Source organism: Microcaecilia unicolor, chromosome 13 (genome assembly GCF_901765095.1).
Source record: "Microcaecilia unicolor chromosome 13, aMicUni1.1, whole genome shotgun sequence".
In the NCBI taxonomy this organism is placed as follows: Eukaryota; Metazoa; Chordata; class Amphibia; order Gymnophiona; family Siphonopidae; genus Microcaecilia; species Microcaecilia unicolor.
Window position 1 is genome coordinate 47,031,266 of NC_044043.1, and position 22,265 is coordinate 47,053,530.

Consider the following 22,265-nt stretch of genomic DNA (forward strand, 5'->3'; position numbering starts at 1 on the left):
GGAACTCAGCTGCTGCAATCGCCAGGCAGCTACGGGTGCTGTGCAGGCTCAAATAGCACAAGCAAACCTGGCAGCCTGGAAGATCCGGACCGGACTACGCTGAAATCTGGAACGGGTGACGGTCAACAGCAGCCACCGATTCTGGCCACCAGAGGGCGAGGTGAGCACAGACATAACACAAGCCCAGCATCCTGTTTCCAACAGTGCCCAATCCAGGTCACAAATACCTGGCAAGATCCCCCAAAAGTACAGAACATTTTATACTGCTTATAAAAGAAATAGTGGATTTTCCCCAAGTCCAATTTAATAATGGTCTATGGACTTTCCTTTAGGAAACAATACTCAGTAGGAGAACTATCGCTCAAAAAATCCAAAATACCAAACAAGAAAAGAGCGGGTTTATATGAGTGGGAACCCTGTTCAAAAACAGTGATAAGGAAAAGTGGAAAGAACCTCAGATAAGTGACATACAGCAATAATGCTGAACAAGTTGTGCTCTACATGAGCGTCACTGCCAATCAATCACTGGTCACTTTCTCACCATCCTCCTATGTGCTCAAATTTTATAACAAACAAATCAAATGTTAAATATCAAATACTGAATATCAAAAGCTGCATTGCCCATAATGTTAAACATCACTTAGCTGCAAAGCGGTCGCCATCGGGCTTCCCTGCCCAACGGACCCGTTTCACCACCACAGGGCTTCTTCAGGGGCAAACGGGGGGACCCTCAGCATGACCATACTTTGACAACTGGACAATCTTGCCTACAACATAAAGCACAATTAGTTAAACAAACTGAGTGTCTTGCTCCGCCAAAGGATGCGCAGCTTGCTGGTGTGAGCTCTTGGATCTGGCCGGAGATGGCGGAGTAAACCCTTTCTTCTCCAGAGGACAGCCGACCCACCCCCACTCTTCGCCTGGGAAGGCCGCCGTTCCCTGGAAGTTGAGCCTCCAGGTGCGGGCAGCCTACAGGGCTTCGGGAACAGGGGGCGGACAGGGCTTCTAGAAGAGCAGACAGCGGTCAAGGAGAGACAGTAGCAGGCAATGGTCGAGGCAGGCAGCGGTCAAGGAGAATCAGTAGCAGGCAATGGTCGAGGCAGGAAGCGGTCAAGGAAAACCAGTAGCAGGCAATGGTCGAGGCAGGCAGCGGTCAAGGAGAATCAGTAGCAGGCAATGGTCGAGGCAGGCAGCGGTCAAGGAGAACCAGTAGCAGGCAATGGTCGAGGCAGGCAGCGGTCAAGGAGAATCAGTAGCAGGCAATGGTCGAGGCAGGTAGCGGTCAAGGAGAACCAGTAGCAGGCAATGGTCGAGGCAGGCAGCGGTCAAGGAGAATCAGTAGCAGGCAATGGTCGAGGCAGGCAGAGTCCGATAGCACGATACAGAGTTCCATCCAACAATGCGGAGCTCTCAGGAACGAGAAGCCGAAGCACTGGCTAGGAGGAGTGGTACTCCTTAAATATGCCTTCTCATTAGCGCGGGGCCCCAGCTGGTGCTTCCTACGGTTGAGCTTTGCGTAGCCAATCCGAGGTGACGCTAGTCACCGCTTCTCCTGCTTGACCCCGTAAACCGGAAGAGTCGCCGGCTATCCTCCGCCGGCGCCATGTTGCTGGGATTCCATACCGGAACTGGAAAGCCGGCCATCGGCGGGAACAAGGCGAGAACAGCCGGCGATCCTCGACAGCCGGACTAAGGGTAATGGCCGCATCTCCCTACTGGCTGGCGATGGCCGGCCACCGGAGGACCCGCGGCGAAGGCCGGCCATCCCTGTCGGCCCCGGGCCCCACGGTCCACCCAAACCAAAATTCCAAATACTTGCAGACTACCTTCCAGACTACTAACTCTGTGTGTGGAAGCAAAAAATAGCACACACCAGAAGGGCTTTGTCCACTTAAATACCTTACTGCCCCACCCAGTGCTACCTGCTGAATTAACCTTAAAAACCACCTACACACATATATCTCAAAACCATCAACCAAACAACAATTGTACCTATCTTAAACATACATTCCAAATACTTACAGACTACCATCCAAAACACTGACTCTGTGTGTGGAAGCAAAACGTAGCACACACCAGAAGGGCTTTATCCACTTAAATACCTTTACTGCCCCACCTAGTGCTACCCACTTAATTAACCTTAAAGGAACCACCACACACACCTATTTCAAACCCACCAAACAAACAATAAATATACCTATCTTCAACACACATACACAGATGCAGTTCAACATCAAACATCCACTCTTTTCCTTTAGGAAGCCATCCAAACCGTTTTTAAACTCTGCCAAGCTAACCGCCTTTACCACATTCTCTGTCAATGAATTCCAGAGTTTAATTACACGTTGAGTGAAAAAAAATTTAGCTTAATCGCATGCCCCCTAGTGCTTGTATTTTTGGAAAGCGTAAACAGACGCTTCATGTCTACCCGTTCAACTCCACTCATTATTTCATAGGCCTCTATCATATTTCCCCTCAGCCACCTTTTCTCCAAGTTGAAGAGCCCTAGCCGCTTTAACCTTTCCTCATAGGGAAGCCGTCCCATCCCCTTTATCGTTTGACGCCCTTCTCTGCACCTTTTCTAATTCCACTATATATTTTTTGAGATGCAGTGACCAGAATTGAACACAATATTCGAGATGAGGTCGCACCATGGACCGATACAAAGGCATTATAATGTCCTCACTTTTGTTTTCTATTCCTTTCCTAATAATACCCAACATTCTATTTGCTTTCTTAGCCACAGCAGCACACTGAGCAGGTTTCAACATATCATCAATGACGACACCTAGATCCCTTTCTTGGTCCGTGACTCCTAACATGGAACCTTGCATAATGTAGCTATAATTCGGGTTCCTCTTTCCCACATGCATCACTTTGCACTTGCTCACATTAAATGTCATCTGCCATTTAGACGCCCAGTCTCGTAAGGTCCTCTTGTAATTTTTCACAATCCTCCTGCGATTTAACGACTTTGAATAACTTTGTGTCATCAGCAAATTTAATTACCTCACTAATTACTCCCATCTCTATGTCATTTATAAATATGTTAAAAAGCAGCAGTCCCAGCACAGACCTCTGGGGAATTCCACTACCCTTCTCCAATGAGAAAACTGACCATTTAACTCTACTCTCTGTTTTCTCTCTTTTAACCAGTTTTTAATGCACAATAGAACACTACCTCCTATCCCATGACTCTCCAATTTCCTTTGGAGTCTTTCATGAGGTACTTTGTCAAACGCCTTCTGAAAATCCAGATACACAATATCAACCGGTCACCTTTATCCATGTTTGTTAACCCCTTCAAAGAAATATAGTAGATTGGTGAGGCAAGATTTCCCTTCACTAAATCCATGTTGACTTTGTCTCATTAATCCATGCTTTTGAATATGCTCTGTAATTTTGTTCTTTATAATAGTCTCTACCATTTTGCCCGGCACCGACGTCAGACTCACCGGTCTATAATTTCCCGGATATCCTCTGGAACCTTTTTAAAAAATCGGCGTTACATTGGCCACCCTCCAATCTTCCGGTACCATGCTCGATTTTAAAGATATGTTTGCACTTATTTGGAATAAAATGAAATCACGACATAGACTTTTGTAAACAATAATTTGTTTTTGATAACGTAATACAGATAATTTATTTAAAAGCATTTCAGATCGGACGGCAATCATGGGATGGTGTCAGCAGCGGACAAAATGTTAATCCTGACACTGTGTGAACAAGGTTTTGGAACAAAGGTGATAAGTTGTCCGTGTGCCTGCAAAATTCTGACACATTAACTGTATCACTCAAATGATGTTATTTTGTCTTAGCTCAAATAATTGCTAGATTGTAATGTTAAAATGTAACATCAACATAGCTTAGATAATTAAATGTTATTTAGTCATGGTACTTAAGTATTACCATTAAACAAGAACATAAAATTTCTCATTGAAATTCAAAGTGGTTGCTGAGAAAACTGCAAAAAAACTGTAATGGGGGGTACTTCACTCTGTAGGTGTGCATTTTGTGATTTTACTGTGACTCAAACTAAGGGGCCCTTTTACAGAGTGACAGTAGAGGTACTGCCGCTTTATCGTGTGCCAATTCGGCACTACCGTGGGAGCCGGCAGTAGTGCTGCCCTTACCACACACCATTTTCGGTGCACTGGAACTTATCTTTTATTTTTCTCTGCTGCGGGCTTACCTGGTTAGTGCGGGAGCCAGTGGCGTAGCCAAGGGTGGGCCCAGGTCCACCCACTTTGAGCTCAGGCCCACTCAGTAGCAGCACACCTATGATGTGGCTGGCAGGTATCCCAAGCCCCACCAGGTGAAAACTCTCAACAACTGCATACCTTGTAAACAGCAGATCTTCACCTGCAGCGAGCAGCAACTTGTACATGCTGTGGGGCCAACATGAGCAGTGTGTACTAGCTGTTGCTCACTGCCAATGAAAATCTACTATTTAAAAGGTATGCAGGGGGGGGGGGGGATGTTTGAGAGACCATATGGCATGCAGGCGAGAGAGGGCGAGACCATAACACTTGTGGGGCGAGGCGGAGTTCTTCTGCCCACCCATCTTGGGCCCAGGCCCACCCAAAATTGGGTGTCTGGCTAAGCCCCTGGCGGGAGCCCCTACTGCCTCCTAAACAGGTGGGGGTAGGGGCTCCCCTAGGAAATGGCTACGCAGTAAGTATATACTTGCTGCACTGCCATTTCCTTTTTTTCATAAAACCCTGATGCAGTAAAGGGACCTTGGTGTGCAGCAAATCCACATGCTGAGGACACCACAGGTCCCCCTTTTACCACAGCATAGTAGAAGGGCCCTTAAGCTCTTTAACACTGCTTTCTATTATGGTGTATCTTTATAAGATGTTTTATATATATATATATATATATATATACATTTTTTTTTTTACAAAAATACCCCGTGAACCCAAGAAAAGGCAGAACATCTTTTGTTTGGAGGAGCCAAACAAATCCATTTCCAACCCCACGAGCCGAAGAAATGGCAACAGACCATCTTTTGGTAAGAGAAGCCAAACAAATCCGTTTCCAACCCAACGAGCCGAAAAACAAAAAGGCAGCAGAACACCTTTTGTTTAGAGAAGCCAAACAAATCCATTTCCAACCCCACGAGCCTAAGAAAAGACAACACAACATCTTTTGTTTAGAGAAGCCAAACAAATCCATTTCCAACCCCACGTGACGAAAAAGGAAGCAGAACATCTTTTGTTTAGAGGAGCCAAAGAAATCCATTTCCAACCCCACCCCGAAGCTCTCTAATAAAGTTGTTGATGTCATGTTGGGCATTGCAACTACGCCCATCCCGACCCGTTTGGCTGCTTATGTGTAGCTAGCAGTCGACTCGAGACACATATTAGCAATTTAGCGACATTCTCTTCCTTAAGCAAGATGGCGTTCAATAAGGCTTTCATGTATTCCTCCACGCATGCCTGAAAGGTGGGCAACTCTCGCGTGGAATAGAACGCTGTTCTTTCCATCAGTGAGTTGCCTGGCGGGTTGAGGCCAGCTTTTGGCGTAGTCTGTGTGAGCGTGGCCGAGATCGTTCAGGTTTCGGATTGTTACGTCACTGATCTCGGGCATGCCCAAACATTGTTGAAAATAAACAATAGTCCGGAGTGGTGGTGGCGGCCTCTGGACTGGCTGGGGTATATTCACTTCGCCTGACGACAATATCGCAGAGGGTAGGGGTGAGAAAGCAAAACTTTCATATCGGTGCTTACAAGAAAGCGATTAAAAAAAAAAAAAAAAGAGGAGAGAGACAGAAGCTGAAGAAGGGAGGAAGAAGCAAATGGAGGGTCTGTACACGCTGGGGGTGAGTGTGTTTTCTGATCAAGGTGGAAGGAAATACATGGAGGATGTAACGCAGATCGTAGTGGAACCGGAGCCCGGACAGGATGATGAGCTGCTGCCACTTCCCGCTGAAACAAAACAGGATGGTGGCAGCGGGCGATGGGAGAACATCATCTCGGGTACAGCGGGCTGCTGCAGCAGTACAGGACCGGCCTCTGCCGTCAAAGCGGTAGCGGAGTGGAGCCGATGCAAAACTAGGAGCGACAGTGCCAAAAGATTGGAGCAGAGTCCCGCGCGGCTACAGCGGCGCCGCTGCCGCCGCTCGATGGCCTTTTTTGCCGTCTACGATGGGCATGGGGGTCGGGAAGCTGCGCAGTTCGCTCGCGACCACCTGTGGGATTTCATCCGGAAACAAAAGGGTTTTCTATCGCTCGATCCCCAGGAGGTTTGCACCGCCATTCGAAAGGGCTTCGTGGCCTGTCATCATGCCATGTGGAAGAAACTGCGTAAGTAAAGCTGTTGTGTAAAATGTTTCTAAACTGACTTAAGAGGAAACATTTATGTTTTTATTATTGCAAAAAAAAAAAAAATCATGAATCCTGGTTGCAGATCTGACTGCACATCTGTGCATGCTGCGCTTTCGTTACAAAAAATGCACAATCTATAATTAGTTTTGACATAGTTTTCGCTTAAGGTAATGAAGTTCACTGAAAATATAGTGTCTGAAAGACTATTTTGCTGTAGTTCGGTTAATTAAGAAGTAGTCTGGACTTGTGCTCTTTTCTAGACCAAAATAAAAATGTAAATTTTGCAGTTTAAGTAAAACAACATGCGAGGAGGAGGAAAGTTTATTACTTTCGCGAAATAAGGTTGGATACAGCAAGCGGTATGCCCTTTATGCGAAACCAAAAGGTATTAAGTAGAGGAGTAAGCGTTATGGTGTTTCGATTTGCCTTTGGTAGCCTGCTAGGGAGATAAAATGTCCGTTTGAACTGAAGCGCCAAACTGCTTCGGAAGCTGCAAATAATAATAATAATAATAATAAAAAAATCAAAGTGGGTTCGGTGTTGGAACCTGAGACTAGATATCAGAGGCAGGCTCAACACTTGCAGTTTGCTAAAGCTGTAACCCATTTTTTTTTTTATATGTTTATGATAATTTGGTATTACTGCTCACTAAAGGGGTTAGGAGTAGGACTCGAGTCGCAAGGGGGAGGTTGGGTAACAGACCTCCACTCCCTGCAGCACCACCAGCTGAGCTCTAAAGCTCCGAGTCGCGACGCCGCCGGCCGAAGTGGGATTAACAGGGTTCAGAGGAACCAATAGGCAGACAGGAGCTATTCTGGCCACCAATCAGAAAGCGCTCCAGCAGTAATACGCATGGGCCGGGGGCCTTGTCGTAGGTTCTACAATGGAGCGTTGGTTAGGGGTGTGTGGAAAAGTTTACATGTCTCATGTGACACCTTTTAAATGGGGTAATCAGTTTTTCAGGTAGTTTCTTTACTTCTGGTTGTGAGAACAACTCATTTACGGGAAACATTGCGGGGAAATAGACTTTGAAACGGCTGTTAAGCCTGGGAGGTCTTGTTAGACTCAATCCTCTCCTGTTACTGGTGCAACGTAGAACCTCGTTGATTTGTCTTGGCTTCTGGGTGTATCTCAGATTTAAAAAAAAATCCTTTTACAATATTTCTAGTGTTTCTTTTGGAAGCTTAATTTTGTGACCCCTTGTCTAGGCCAGCAGTTTTCAACCCAGTCCTCAGAACACATCATGTCTGATGGTTTTCAAGATACATTTGCATACAATGGGTATCTTGAAAACCAGACTGGCCTGATGTGTTCTGAGGACTGGATTGAGAACCTGTACTCTAGAGCATTCTCTTCTCTGTGACAGATTTGCTTTTGTGCTCCATTTATATAGTTTATCGGGGCAACTAGGACAGAGTAACCATTTGGTGTAGGCCCAAGGCAAAAAAAAAGCATGTTATTTGTTATATTTGTATCCCACATTTTCCCACCTTTTTGCAGGCTCAATGTGGCTTACATATAAACCGTTAATGGCGTTAGCTGATTCTGGTCTGAACAAATATATAGTATGAATGAATACAAAGTGATATTGTGGTAGAATGAGGTACATGTATAGTAGGTACAATTGGGGGGAACTTAGGGAGGTTAAGGGGGAAGAAGAGTCAGGTAATGTCCGTTACGGTCTTTGGTTACATTGTGTTGCAAGCGTCCAGGTATTTTTGTTGGGTCGGTAGGGTATGCTCTTCTGAACAGGTCTGTCTTTAGTGCTTTTTGAAAATTTAGGTGGTCGAGCGTGGTTTTTACTGCTTTTGGTAATGCATTCCATAGTTGTGCGCTTAGGTAGAAAAAGCCGGTTGTATAGCTGGATTTATATTTGAGTCTTGCTGCTTGGGTAGTGGAAGTTTAGGTATGATTGTGCAGATTTTGTGGTGTTTCTGGTTGGCCCTTCACCATAATCTAAATACATTTGTAATGTAAAGGAGGGGTCCGCTTCCTCCTCTTGGGTGGAGCCAGCAAGCCTGTGGGGCACCCAAGGTTCCAGGACAGAATGCTGCTGATACAGGGACTCGGGGACAAAGTCTTTTATTATTAAGGCAATTTCATACCAAAAATCATAATATATTCTTCAACACAAAAGGTACAGCCCTCTTAATATAGTCTTCAAAAGAAAAAGGTACAGTCCTCATAAGATAATCTTCAAAAGAAAAAAAAGGTACAGTCCAGGTCCCAAAATTCCTCAGCAAACGCTCAGCTCCTCAAGACCTCAGGTCTTCTATTAGGGCATTAGCTTTCCCTTGCCCCTCCTTCAGAAGGGTTTAGTAAGAGTTCAGCACACTTCCAGTATAGCGCAACAGTTCAGAACAAATATTCATGGACAGTTTTTGCACATCAAACCAATACCACAAATCACCTGCCTTTTCACAGCACAGAGGGAACCCTGTAAGGAGCATAAGTACATAAGTAATGCCATACTGGGAAAAGACCAAGGGTCCATCGAGCCCAGCATCCTGTCCACAACAGCGGCCAATCCAGTCCAAGGGCACCTGGCAAGCTTCCCAAACGTACAAACATTCTATACATGTTATTCCTGGAATTTTGGATTTTTCCAAGTCCGTTTAGTAGCGGTTTATGGACTTGTCCTTTAGGAAACCGTCCAACCCCTTTTTAAACTCTGCTAAGCTAACCGCCTTCACCACTTTCTCCGGCAACGAATTCCAGAGTTTAATTACACGTTGGGTGAAGAAAAATTTTCTCCGATTTGTTTTAAATTTACTACACTGTAGTTTCATCGCATGCCCCCTAGTCCTAGTATTTTTGGAAAGCGTGAACAGACGCTTCAGATCCACCTGTTCCACTCCACTCATTATTTTATATACCTCTATCATGTCTCCCCTCAGCCGTCTCTTCTCCAAGCTGTATAGCCCTAGCCTCCTTAGTCTTTCTTCATAGGGAAGTCGTCCCATCCCCGCTATCATTTTAGTCGCTCTTCGCTGCAGGGTTGGCAGTTTCTCCCACCTCTCAGCACCACGCCCTGTGTGGCCTCCTCTACTGCCTTCAAGTGCTGGGCAGGGCAACCTTTGAATTCTCCCACTATGGAGCTGGCTCCTCTCCCTTAGGTAGGGTTGCCATGTTTTGTCCTCTGAAACAGAGGACACATGTCATGCCCCTGCTCTGCCCACACCATGCCCCATGCCCCACCCACACCATGTCCCTTTCGGATCCTTGCCCCGCCCTTTCTTGCTCTCACCCCGCCCCCTGTCACATATTCCCCTCCCCTGCCCCCCGTCACCTCCCCTCCCCTTACTGTCTACTGCTCTGGTGGTCTAGTGACCTCTTCGGGGCAGGAAAGAGCCCCCTCGCCCTGCATCCTTCTCAGTCTCAGGATTCAAAATGGCCACCGAGAGTTGAAGTCTCGCGAGGCTGCTTCAACTCTCGGTGGCCATTTTGAATCCAGAGGCGAGACTGAGAAGTATGCAGGGCAAGGGCAGGCAGCGCTCCGGGCAGGAAAGAGGGGGCTCTTTCCTGCCCCAAAGAGGTCACTAGACCACCAGGGCAGATAGTAGGGGAGGAGAGACCCATGGCGCTGCTCGCCTGCCCACCCATTTGTCCAGAAATCCAGACATATGGTAACCCTACCCTTAGGCAGCTCTAGTGGCAGGCTACTTCCTTCCTCCACATACTCCATGGAATCTCTCTCTCCATTCGTCTCTCCTTTCTTCTGGTGACTGACAGGCAGATGATCCAAAGCAAACGCCGGCGCTAGAGGCTGTTAGCGCCATACTAGCGCCAGCATTTGCTACCACCCCATGATCAGAGCCCTCAAGCGCGTGAAACAACGCGCTCGAGGGCTCTTAGCGCAAGTAACATACAAATGCATGCTAAACAGGGCTCTTAGCACAAGTAGCCTGTAAATGCATGCTAATCAGAGCTTAACGCATTCATCCCCAATGATCAGTGTCCAGTGCGCCAAAGATTGGGTTGCTGGCCGCAACAAACCCTATGCCAGCTCCAAGCTGGCGCTAGGGTTTGCAGATCATTGGAGAGGAATGGTGAGCCCTGTCCAACATGCATTTGATCATCTGCCTGTGAGAGCCTCCAGGAAATCTGCTCTCCTCTTCTCATAGCTGGGGAGAATTATATACTGATGGTGAAGCCAGTGAAACTGAGCTTCATCCTTCTCTCGCTCTCTAGTGGGGAAGGGAGTAACAGGCTTACCCTGTCTCGAGCCATTGCTCCCCCTGCTGGGAATCCATTCCATCTTTTTAGGACTACTCTCCTCACTCATTCTTGCAAGGACTTCTGGGACCCGTAGTTCTGGGCTCACCTGCTTCACTGGGGAGTCTCTGGGGCTTGCCTTGTCACAGTAAACACCAGGACATTACCCTAAATATCTAGCAATCAAAAATACCTCCAAACTACAGCAAGCGTGTTCTCTTCTCAAATCTAAGAATGTGTTTACCCCACTTTCTCCTTGCAAACTCCAGCAACTGCTTTGAAATTCCTTGCATTTGTGTAGCTGATCACTGCCTTCTGATGCTGTGACTTTTCTTCAGGACTTCAATGGGCCAATGAGGGTATGAAGAAATTAGGCCAACAGGTGATGGTTAATGATGCTACTTAGTGTCAAAATACCAGATTGATGGCTAAGAAAGTGTTACCTATGCAAGGTAATGGCTGATCAGATCTTGTCCTCTATGATTTAGACACAGCTGCTTATGACAATGACATTAACTTTCTTCCATGAGGCATCGGGTATTAGTGCACATTTGATAAGGGCCTAGGTAGCACATGATTATCTGTGTACTCGTTTATTATATGTTGATGTGGAGGGATTGTATTATACTGGTTCTCTTTTATTTTGATTTGGTTGTATTTATTTCCAATGTTTATGGATTTTGTTGTATAACTGTGGCTCATAGTACTCTGAAGTGTTGCACATCTGCTTTGTTGATAATGACAGGTTTCAAGGCTGCACCATAATTTATACTGATGCCTTGATGTTATTGATTTGTCTGTTTTCTCTGCCTCCATTTGCTGGTCAGGACAGAACCCACTTGTCTGGAATGGTGTAGCAGGACTCAAGAAAACTAGCAGGCAAGAAAAAATTTGATCTTTTCTGGATGCAGTAAAAATGGCCTTAGCATGCAGGAAAGACCTGTGTAAAGGCACACTAAGGCCACTTTTTACTGCAGCTTAGTAAAAGGACCCCATAGTATCTTTTATAGCTACTTATAATAACACTCTAGTTATAAAAGGTACTATGGGGTCCTTTTTCTAAGCTACATGCCCTTAAGCAGGTCTTTCCTGTGCGCTAAAGCCATTTTTACCACAGCTTGAAAATGGCTGATTTTCCCTTTTCCGAATGCGCTAGTATTGTCATTAGTGCTTGATCGTTAACAAAAATTAGGCACGAACCCTTACCGCTACCCATTTTGTAGGCTGTAAGGGCTCACACATTAATCCTGTGCTGATCAGCGTGGTTTAATGTGTCTGCTCTAACTGATTTGCGCTGTCATGCCCACTCTCTGCTCCTTCTGAGAAAAATTCAGACCTTTTTTTTTTTTAGCGTGTGGTTTGCGTGTGCACATTGGGATTTTACCACAGGATGCCTTGGTGCTTATCTAAACTTAGGACCCTTCCTTAGTGTTACCTCCACTGTTCTGCGCAGGTGGGTTGTATCCCCTTCTACCAGCAAATGAAGATAGAGAAAAAAAAATGAGTTATACCAGTAACCTCACTGGTATTAGCTGGTGGTGCTCCCTGGGAAGTTCTAGTATTTTCTCTACCTTAGCAAATGGTAGGTCATGTTGGCTGGTGCTCCTATCCCTGGCCTAGCTCCTCACTCTGCTAGCTATGACTGCACAGTTTGGTTGAGCCTAAGTGCCACTCCAAGATTTTCCAGTCCCCAGACTGGACCTGGACAAGCACAGTGTTTGTGCTCCACTGTCGTGCTTATTAGTGTCCATGGGGTGAGGCTTGTGACTTGGTCCTGTGGAACCCTGTCTGTGGGGTGTGGGGCCCCCATCCCTCACCCTTCATCCAGCTCACCCTGTTCGGGTGTCCTTCCCGTGGGCTTTTCTGCATCTACTGGGCATGATTAAAAAGAAAATACTAATTGGTTTGTCTGGCTTAGCTTTTTGGGTGCAGGGAATAAAGCTTTGCTGACACAAACAAACAAGAGCACACCCAAGAGAGCAGAGGGATCTTGGAGACCTGGGCCCAAGCTTACTCGAATGGCTAGGTATGTGGCTGAGCATTCCTGCAGGTAGATACTGCAGTGTCTGCAAGTGCTAGCAGAGCAGCACATTTGCTAGCTCTGTCTCTCCTATGATGGGCTATTTCTGACTTTGGAAACGGCCTGGTGGTGGCGCCGAAGCATCGGAACCTGTGTCCGATGGCCTTGGCGGTAACAGTGGTAATTTTGTCCTAGCTGTGTTTTCTTCTGCTGCTATTTATCATCATCAGGATCCCTCACAGTCCCCAATGGGGCTTTGGGGAGGGGGGGGAGGCTTTGCCTTCCCTCTCACCTCAGGCCTGCATGCAATGGGGTCCCTGGGTTTTTTTTGGCTCCAGAGCTTGACATTTGTCAAACAAGCCCTGTAGGAGGCAGCTGGCCCCTAGGCTACTGGTTTGGCCTTAGGGTCCTGAATGCTTCCAGCTGCAGCTCCATTGTGGGATTAAAAACGCTGCAGGGAAGATGGGGGGGGGGGGGGTGCTGAGGCATTGAGGGAAGACCTAGAGGTCCTTTCTGTCCCTCTGGTTCAGAAGGAGGTGGAGCAGTTTAATGTGATCTGGCTGTTCCATTGTGATGAGATTTCTGCTCTCATTGATGAGGTTACAGAGACTCTCAGGATACTCAAGTTGTTTGCTGTGGAGTGTGGACCCTTGGAGGAAGATTCTGTCGTAGAGGGCCTTCCAGATCTCTGAAGCATTTTCTGCTTCATAAGGCACTTACCCACATTGTGGTAGCGGTGGAGTGGGAGGCCCCAAACTGGACTCTCAATCAGGACATTTGTAATTAGCAAAGTATTGTACAAAAGGCTCGCTGAATGTGAAGACTTTTGTAAAATATCTTTAAGGCCATGGGAAATACACATGTATTTGGTGGCACTGACACCAGGAGCAGCTGTTTTTAGAAAGGGGTTCAAAAAAAGAATGACATTACTCTGTGTTCTACCTAGGTACATAAGTATTGCCATACTAGGACAGACCGAAGGTCCATCAAGCCCAGCATCCTGTTTCTAACAGTGGCCAATATGGGTCAAAAATACCTGGCAAGATCCCAAAAAAGTACAATACATTTTATGCTGCTTATCCTAGAAATAAGCAGTGGAATGTCCCAAGTCCATTTTAATAATAGCTTATGGACTTTTCTTTTAGGAAGCTAGCCAAACCTTTTTTTTTTAAACCCCGCTAAGCTAACTGCTTTTACTACATTCTCTGGCAATGAATTCCAGTGTTTAATTACACGTTGAGTGAAGAAATATTTTCTCAGATTCGTTTTAAATTTACTACTTTGTAGCTGCATTGTGTGTCCCCTAGCCCTAATATTTTTGGAAAGAGTAAACAAGTGATTCACGTTTACCCTTTCCACTCCACTCATTTTATAGACTTCTATCATATCTCCTCTCAACCGTCTTTTCTCCAATTTGAAGAGCCCTAGCTGCTTTAGCCTTTCCTCATAGGGAAGTCGTCCAATCCCCTTTATCATTTTCGTCACCCTTCTCTGTACCTTTCCTAATTCCACTATATCTTTTTTGAGATGCGGTGACCAGAATTGAACACAGTATTCAAGGTGCGGTCGCAACATGGAGCGATACAAAGGCATTATAATGTCCCCATTTTTGTTTTCCATTCCTTTCCTAATAATACCTTACATTCTGTTTGCTTTCTTAGCCGCCACCCACTGAGCAGAGAGTTTCAAAGTGTCATCAACAATGATGCCTAGATCCCTTTTCTGGTCGGTGACTCCTAATGTGAAAACTTGCATTACGTAGCTATAATTTGGGTTCCTCTTTCCCACATGCATCACTTTGCAATTGCTCACATTAAAGGTCATCTGCCATTTAGATGCACAGTCTCATAAGGTCCTCTTGTAATTTTTCACAATCTTTTTGCGATTTAACAACTTTGAATAACTTTGTGTTGTCAGCAAATTTAATTACTTCACTAGTTAACTCCCATCTCTAGATTATAAATATGTTAAAAAGTGGCCCCAACACAGACCTCTTGAGAACCCCACTATCTACCCTTCTCCATTGAGAATACTGACCATTTAACCCTACTCTCTGTTTTCTATCTTTTAACCAGTTTTAGTACACATCCTGTCCCATGATTATCCAATATCCTCTGGAGCCTTTCATGAGGTACTTTGTGAAATGACTTTTGAAAATCCAGATACACAATATTGACCGACTCACCTTTATCCATATGTTTGTTCAGCCCTTCAAAGTACTATAATAGATTGGTGAGGTAAGATTTCCCTTCACTAAATCCATGTTGGCTTTGTCTCATTAATCCATGGCATTAATCCAACTAGAATGTAGTTGCAAAAACCTCAGAAAGGTGGCATATCAAGTCCCATTTCCCTTTTGAGTGTGCTCTGTAATTTTGTTCTTTATAATAGTCTCTACCATTTTGCCAAGCACCGACGTCAGGCTCACCGGTCTATAATTTCCCGGATCTCCTCGGGAACCTTTTTAAAAAATTGGCGTTATCTTGTCCACCCTCCAATCTTTTGGTACCATGCTTGACTTTAAAGATAAATTACATATTACTAATAATTGTTCTGCAAGTTCATTTTTCAATTCTGTCAGTACTCTGTGATGAATACCATCCAGTCCAGGATTTGCTACTCTTCAGTTTGTCAAATTGCGCCATTACATCCTCCAGATTTATATAGATTTCATTCAGTTTCTGTGTCTCATCAGCTTTGAATACCATTTCTGGCACCGGTATCTCTCCCAAATCTTCCTCAGTGAAGATCGAAGTAAAGAATTAATTTAATCTCTCCACTATGGCTTTGTTTTCCATGAATAGCTTCTTTTACCCCTCGTTCATCTATTGGTCCAACGATTTTTTTGCCGGCTTCTTGTTTTAATATACCTAAAACAAATTATGTGATTTTTGCCTCCAACGCAATCTTTTTTTTCTAAAGTTCCTCTTTGCTTTCCTTATCAGCAGTTTGACTTGACATTCTTTATTCAGTTTATTGTTATTTTCAGTCAGATTCTTCTTCCATTTTCTGAAGGATTTTCTTTTAGCTCTAATAGCTTCCTTCACCTCACTTTTTAACCATGCTGGCTGTCGTTTGGTCTTCCTTCCTAGCTTAGCCTTTTTGGTAGGAGCATCCAAGCAGCAATTTATGGTGGCTGTGCTGGCTGCAGCAGCTGCTAGAGTCCATAGAAATTCCCTGTCTAGAGTCCAGGGTGGCCTTCTTGTCTGATGTCCTGTATGATGTGGTTCGCCTGGCCTCTCAGTCAGTGTTCTTATCTGTGGTGGGCTGTCGCTGGCTGTAACTCAGCCACTGTGTGGCGGATGTGGCCTTCAAGAAACTTCTTTGTCAGCTGCCTTTGAGGGCACTTGCTATTTGGAGAGGTCCTGGAGAAGCTAGTGAAGGATACTGGGAGTCTAGAACCCCTTTGTCTCCCTGATATGAGCCCAAAGGGTCTCCAGTGATCCTCTGCTTCCAGGGGTCGCTCTATAGGGGCGAGCTGTTTCTGGCCAGCCTAATGTGCTCTGACCCAGGGCTCCACTTCAAGGAGGCCCTTTCAGTTGGGCTCCTTTCAGGGCCCTAGGAGAACGGTTCTTCAGCGCTTACAGGCAGAGCTCCAAGCGGAACTCCATTTGCCTGTCTTACCCAATGAGGATGTGCCTGGCCCCTCGGTGGTTCAAGGGGGTGTTGGCTGTCTTTTTTTTTCCACCTCTAATGGGTCCACATCGCCTCACACCAGTGGGTTCTGAAGGTAGTCGAGAGGATTCTCCCTGGAGCTCGCCCACTCCTTTCCCGATGTCTTCATGCCTTCCCCATGTGGCTTGGAGCAGAAGCAACAGGCTGTTGCCCTTACTCTCAAGCACCTGTTGGAGCTCAGCACTGTGGAGCCTGTTCCTTGCAAAGAGTGTGGCTGGGCCATTATTCCATTTACTTTGTGGTCCCCTCCTTCCATCCCATTCTGGACTTGAAGGGGGTCGATGTCTGCCTGCGGGTTCAGCATTTTCTCATGGAAACCCTGACTTCAGTGATTGTCTGTGTTTGGCTGGGCAAGTTTCTGACATCTCTAGACCTCACAGATGCCTATTTGCACATTCCCATCACAGCCCTTCGTAGGCGTTATCTTTGCTTGTGTGTTCTTGGGTGCCATTACTAGTTTCAGGCTATCCCTTTGGTTTGGCTACGGTCCCCCACACCTCTTCAAGGTTATGGTGGTGGTCGCTGTTCATCTGTGCCACCAGGGGATCAGAGTACATCTTTACCTGGATGACTGGCTGATTCGAGTGGACTCTGCAGCGGAAGCCAGCCTGACCATTTCTCAAGTCATCTTCCAATTGGAGACCCTGGGCTGGATCATGAATCAGAGGAAGAGTCACCTGATTCCCACCCAGGCCCTGGAGTACCTGGGAGTTTGCTTCGAAACTGCCCGGGGGAAGGTATTCCTCCTAGAGGACTGAGCAGAGAAGTTTCGGGTGCAGAAGCGCAGACTGTGCGAGCTTCCGATTCCCACAGTATGGGACAGCTTGCAGCTCCTGGGCTCCATGGCAGTGACGCTGGAGATCACACCTTGGGAAAGGGTTCACATGTGGCCCCTGCAGTGGGCCCTGTTGTCTCGGTGGTCTCCAGTCTCTCAGGTCTTCCACTATCCTCTGCCTTTTTTGCCCAAGGCAAGAATCAGTCTATTCTGGTGGGACAGCACAGTTCACCTCCTGAAGGGGTTGTTGGACGACCCCCCCCCCCCCCCCCCCCCCCCCAGTTGGTGCTTATAACCATGGATGTGAATCTCCTCAGCTGAGGAGCTCATTGGCTGGGCCATGTTACTTGAGATACCAGGACCTACTGGAGGTAGCCTGGTCCATCAATTGTTTGGGACCTGGGTGGTTAGCCAGATCCTGTTGGAATGCCAATATAATGGCTATCTCCTAACCATTACTCACTTGCCCTGTCCTTATCCTTACCTATTTATTCCCTTACCCTTATTTGTTCTGTTTACCTGTCTTATCTAGATTGTAAGCTCTTTGAGCAGGGACTGTCTTTTTGTGTATGGTGTACAGTGCTGTGTATGCCTTGTAGCGCTATAGAAATGATAAATAGTAGTAGTAGTAACATCACAAACAGGGAAGTACCAGGAGTCAGGCAGTAGCCTTGGAAGCAGCATATCTCTGTCGGTGGATAGAGAGACACCTACAGGCCCTCACAGCGGTTCATATTGCTGGCAAGGACAATGATGTGCAAACAGACTTTCTCAGTTGCTCTCTCCTGGATCTGGGGGAGGGGGAGTGGAAGCTGGGGCAAAAGGCCTATCAGTTCATTCTGGATGGCTGGGGCCCTCTGTGGTTCGATCTGCACATCCTCCATATCTCTGGCTTACATCAGGGTATGAAAGTTTTTGAAACCTGGTGTCTGGGGCGGTCTTTGTCTTTGTGAAATATTCTTACAGCAAGGACTGTATCGGGGTCTCGCATTGGTCTCCCTGAGGGTCTGGGTGTCTGCTGTGTCCAGTCGTGAAAGGTACCTCTCTGGCTTTGTATGGGGAGGTATCGTGCTTTCTGAGAGGTATAGCACATTTGCGCCCCCCAATTCATCCCTTATGGGACCTCAGTCTGGTTCTCTGAGTGCTGTTCGAGGCTCCATTTCTGCCTCTGCGCTCAGCTTCCATTAAAGACCTCGATTTGAAGAGTTTCCAAGCTGCAGGCGATGTCTTGTTGGGATCCATATCTCTTCCATTGCAGAGGATTCAGTTTCTCTTCGCATGGTCCCTTCCTTTCTCCCTAAGGTGGTCTCTCTGTTCCATTTGATGGAAGTCTGCTTGCCCTCCTTTGTGGGGGGGGGGGGGGGGGCTCTGCTGTGGACCAGAGGCTCTACAGATTGGATGTCCGGAGAACGCTGCTACGGTGCCTGAAGAAGACTAACGATTTTCACCTCTTGGATCATCTCTTCATTCTTTTTCATGGCCCAAAGGAAGGGTTAGATAGCTTCTAAGACCTATATTTGTAAGAATAATCTGGTGCTTCAGGGCCTGAAGGCCCACCCCATAATGGCTCCAACCCCATCCTAGGCAGAGGCCTGGGCAGTGTCTCCTGAAGAAATGTTTTAGGTAGTGACATGGTCATCACTCCATTCATTTATCAAGCATTACAGATTGGATGTGACAGCCAGGGTCTGTTCAGACTTTGGCAAGGCTATCATTTGAGGTGGGGGGAGGGCTTGTCTTCCCCCACCCAGTAGATTTGCACAAGTGGGATGTACAGAAGCAGAACAGTGGAGCTGCCATTAAGGAAGGAAACATTATGTCTTACCTGATTATTTTCTTTCCTTTAATTATCTACGCTGTTCTGCAGCCCACCCTTGGGCTCGGGACTCTGTGTGTGCTCTACAATTTCTCTTGCAGTGTTAAAAATACATAATAATAATAATAAAAAATGGAGTCAAGTCATGAGTAGTACAATTTCCAGCAATACAGGTTTCCTCTTACCTCCATCTGCTGGTAAGAGGGGATAGCACCTATCTGTGCAGAAAAGTTTAGCTAACTCAAGGTAAGAAAATTATCAGGCAAGGCTTAATTTCTCCTTATGAATGTAGCATTGCCTCCTGCCCCCAACCTTTCATTGAAACATTTTTAACTGTGGCAATTTTATTTTATTGACAGAGCTTGGAGAGGAGTGAGAAGGGGGTTTGTAATTCTTGTGTGCTTAAGTTGCTGACACATACTGTAGTGCCATGCTTTCTACATAGTAACACTTTCTAGGATTATATAATTTTTATTTTATAAAAAATCTTGATAAATGGAGAAGTGCTGTTCTAAAAGTTCAGCACCATGCAAATCTGATCTATAATAGACATCAAACCTGGCAGTTAGAGCAACCGAGTGAGCCAAGAAGAGGTCCTTATCTGCTGTTACCACTGACCTACTGTCTTTGGTCATTTCCCTCCTTGCTCTTCCTATTGGCCTCTTTATCTATACCAAGCATGTTTGAATTCTTCTACTGAGCTGCTGCTACATTTAGTAGGCAATTCTCATTTTTAAATGTTTCTCTTAGTAAAGCAGCATCTCCTTATATTTCGTTAATACTTCTGAACTTCATATTATGATTCCTTGTTATTTTGCTGCTAGTTCTATGGAAAATATCAAAACTTTGATCTTTATCAGAGCTGCCTGTTTGTATTTGAATGTTTTTATCAGATCACCACTTTCTCATCTGTACATTTTTTTATTCATGTTTGTTAATTGTGCTCTTTTAAGGCAGCCATTGCTTGTAAGAGAATAACAATATTTGCTGCATTATTCCAGTTTTCAGAGTACCCAGTTTCCCATTTTTAGCAGACAATATGGTCTGTTTGATTCCCCTCACCCTTGCTTTTGTAGATATTCTCTAAGTTCATCTTGATTAATATTTTACATTCTTTTTAAATACTGTAGCAGAATGGCCGAGGACCATGACTGGGCTTCCTAGTACCTCAGGAACCACAGCCAGTGTGGTAATAATCCGTGGGAGTAAGATGTATGTTGCACATGTTGGAGATTCTGGAGTGGTTGTGGGAGTTCAGGACAACCCAAGAGATGACTTTGTCAGAGCCGTGGAGGTCACACAAGACCACAAGCCGGAACTTCCCAAGGAAAGGGAGCGAATTGAGGGGCTTGGTGGCAGGTACCCTTTTGCATCTGACTTTGTATTCTGTTTTTGTTCTATTGCTTGAATGGCTGAAACCTGACATTTTTTTTTTTTATATTTGTTGAAACTTACATTTTTTGCTTTATGTTGGTCAGTGCAAGCACTGGGCTGATTAGATATTTTTTACATCGTGTCTGTATGCGTTTTAGTAGAGTTTAGTAAAGAAACCTCATGTAATTCTCACTGGAAATGTGTGTTGGGGGGGGGGGGGGGATTGTCAATTTAATCCACAGCTTGCAGGTTAGAAGTAACTCATCCTGCTAGACCAGTTCATATGATTGGGTTGTGTTCTTTCCCAACCAATAGATGGAAGTAGAGAAACATGCATAGATTTGCATACAATGAAAGCAATCTCGTGCATATTAATTGAGAGTCTGGTTTTAAAGATATCAACTTGGTGTGTCCTGAGGATTGGATTGAGAAACCCCTGTCTAGCACAATGGAAAGGAAGGTAAAATTTATTCACACCTGTTGATTTCTTTTCTGTTTCTTAAATCCTGCTAGACCAGTCTAGGACCCTCCATGGAAGATTTTGGCACCATGGTCCCGGAAATACAGTCTGCCTTCTTTTCTGAACAAGATTAGAAGAGGAGGAGTATTATCATAAAGGGGGTTGGGGTGGGGGGGGCACAAGGGAAACGCTCTGAATCCTGAGTATTATCATAAAGGGGGTTGGGGTGGGGGGGGCACAAGGGAAACGCTCTGAATCCTATAATCCTACCTCTGAACTAGGAAAGGGCTGAACATGAACTTTAAAAGAATTGAAGACCAATTCCTGCTTCAGGTCTTAAGATTATATAGTGAGTGTCTTGAAACAGCTCCGGCGAAACATGGACCATATTGGGACACATTTCATTTATTTCATCTAGCAAGTTAAGAGATAAGTTTACAGAACTGTTATATAAAAAATTCCATTTGCCACTTGGGGGCACTACTTTAAACAGTGGAGTCGTTCTATGATTATATGCCCGGACAACTTTGAAGACCAGTGAGTCTGTGTTTCTCCCTTGAAAACATATGAGCACGTCCCTACATATAAATTTATATATATGAGGAACATCTTTTTGAAAGGATTTATGAAAGTTCTTTGTTAGCACTGTGTTTTACACTTTTATAGCATATGAGAACTTAATATTGTATAGTGTATCCACTTATAAGAATGCCAGGGTAGGAAGGAGAGAGATGGATGATTAGCTTCTAAGCTCTTTCGGAATAAAAGTTGTTTTTTTTCCACTCCAGACTGAATATAACAACATTCAATTTGCTACTTGAGTGAGAGCATCATGGCCACTCAAAAATGTCTAGAAAAATTCCAGTATACTCTGTCTCGGTAGCGGCGGGAGAACATCTGGCGTTCGTAAGTAAGCAAGTCACCTGCGGAGCTTTCAAAGATGGCACTTGTGCACTCGGAGGAGGAGGATTCTGTGGTCGGCGTAGCAGGCAATGAGGAAGTCACTAAACGTGATATGACCCTGATGGTTTAACGCTCTCAAAAGCGAGATGAAAGCACTGCGGAGTGCAATCAGGCTGCTCTGGCTGAGATACGGAGTGGTGATAAAAAAAATAGGTTGCCAACTAGAACAGGTGGAAAACTGTGTGGAGGGTTTTGGAAGGCGAGCTCCGCACTGTTCAAACTGACAACTTCAGCGGCAGCGCCAGCATTTGCTGGGAATGATAGAGGATTTGAAAAATTGGTCCCACAGGAGTAACTTGCATTTTAAAGGGATACTCGGAGGATGAGAAGACTGTAAGCAAGTGGTCACTAAGATTTGTGAATTTTTACTTGAGGGTTCAGAAAAAGAGGCAGGCAGTAAGAAAAGATGCGGAATAAGGCAGGAAGGAGAGAGTTCTATCTAGTCACGGGCTACACAGGGATGCAGTACCACATGATATCGCTTGGTTCTATGATTTCTCTGTGAAGGAAGTGGTGGTGCACAGAGCCCGCCTCCAGAAAGATCTTATTTGGGAGAACTCCAAGATCACTGTTTTTCAAGATCTTGCTAGCTCCACTTTACCCATACATTATCCTTCCCTCCCAACTCTTCCTCCTCC

At 45.5% G+C, this 22,265-nt stretch overlaps 1 protein-coding gene across 2 annotated transcripts in view; it reads left to right on the forward strand.

Annotated features, from left to right (window-relative positions):
• Window positions 1–5,481: 5,481 nt before the first annotated feature.
• The window catches only part of PPM1D (protein phosphatase, Mg2+/Mn2+ dependent 1D), a 56,720-nt gene continuing 39,936 nt past the window's right edge, over window positions 5,482–22,265 (forward strand). Inside the window, exons 1-2 of one of the 2 annotated variants that reach the window (XM_030222279.1) lie at window positions 5,482–6,308; window positions 19,961–20,189. In XM_030222279.1, the coding sequence (XP_030078139.1) occupies window positions 5,801–6,308; window positions 19,961–20,189 (737 nt within the window). In that variant the 5' untranslated portion in view covers window positions 5,482–5,800. The remainder of the gene's footprint in view (window positions 6,309–19,960; window positions 20,190–22,265) is intronic. The other variant, XM_030222280.1, reaches the window with a different exon arrangement.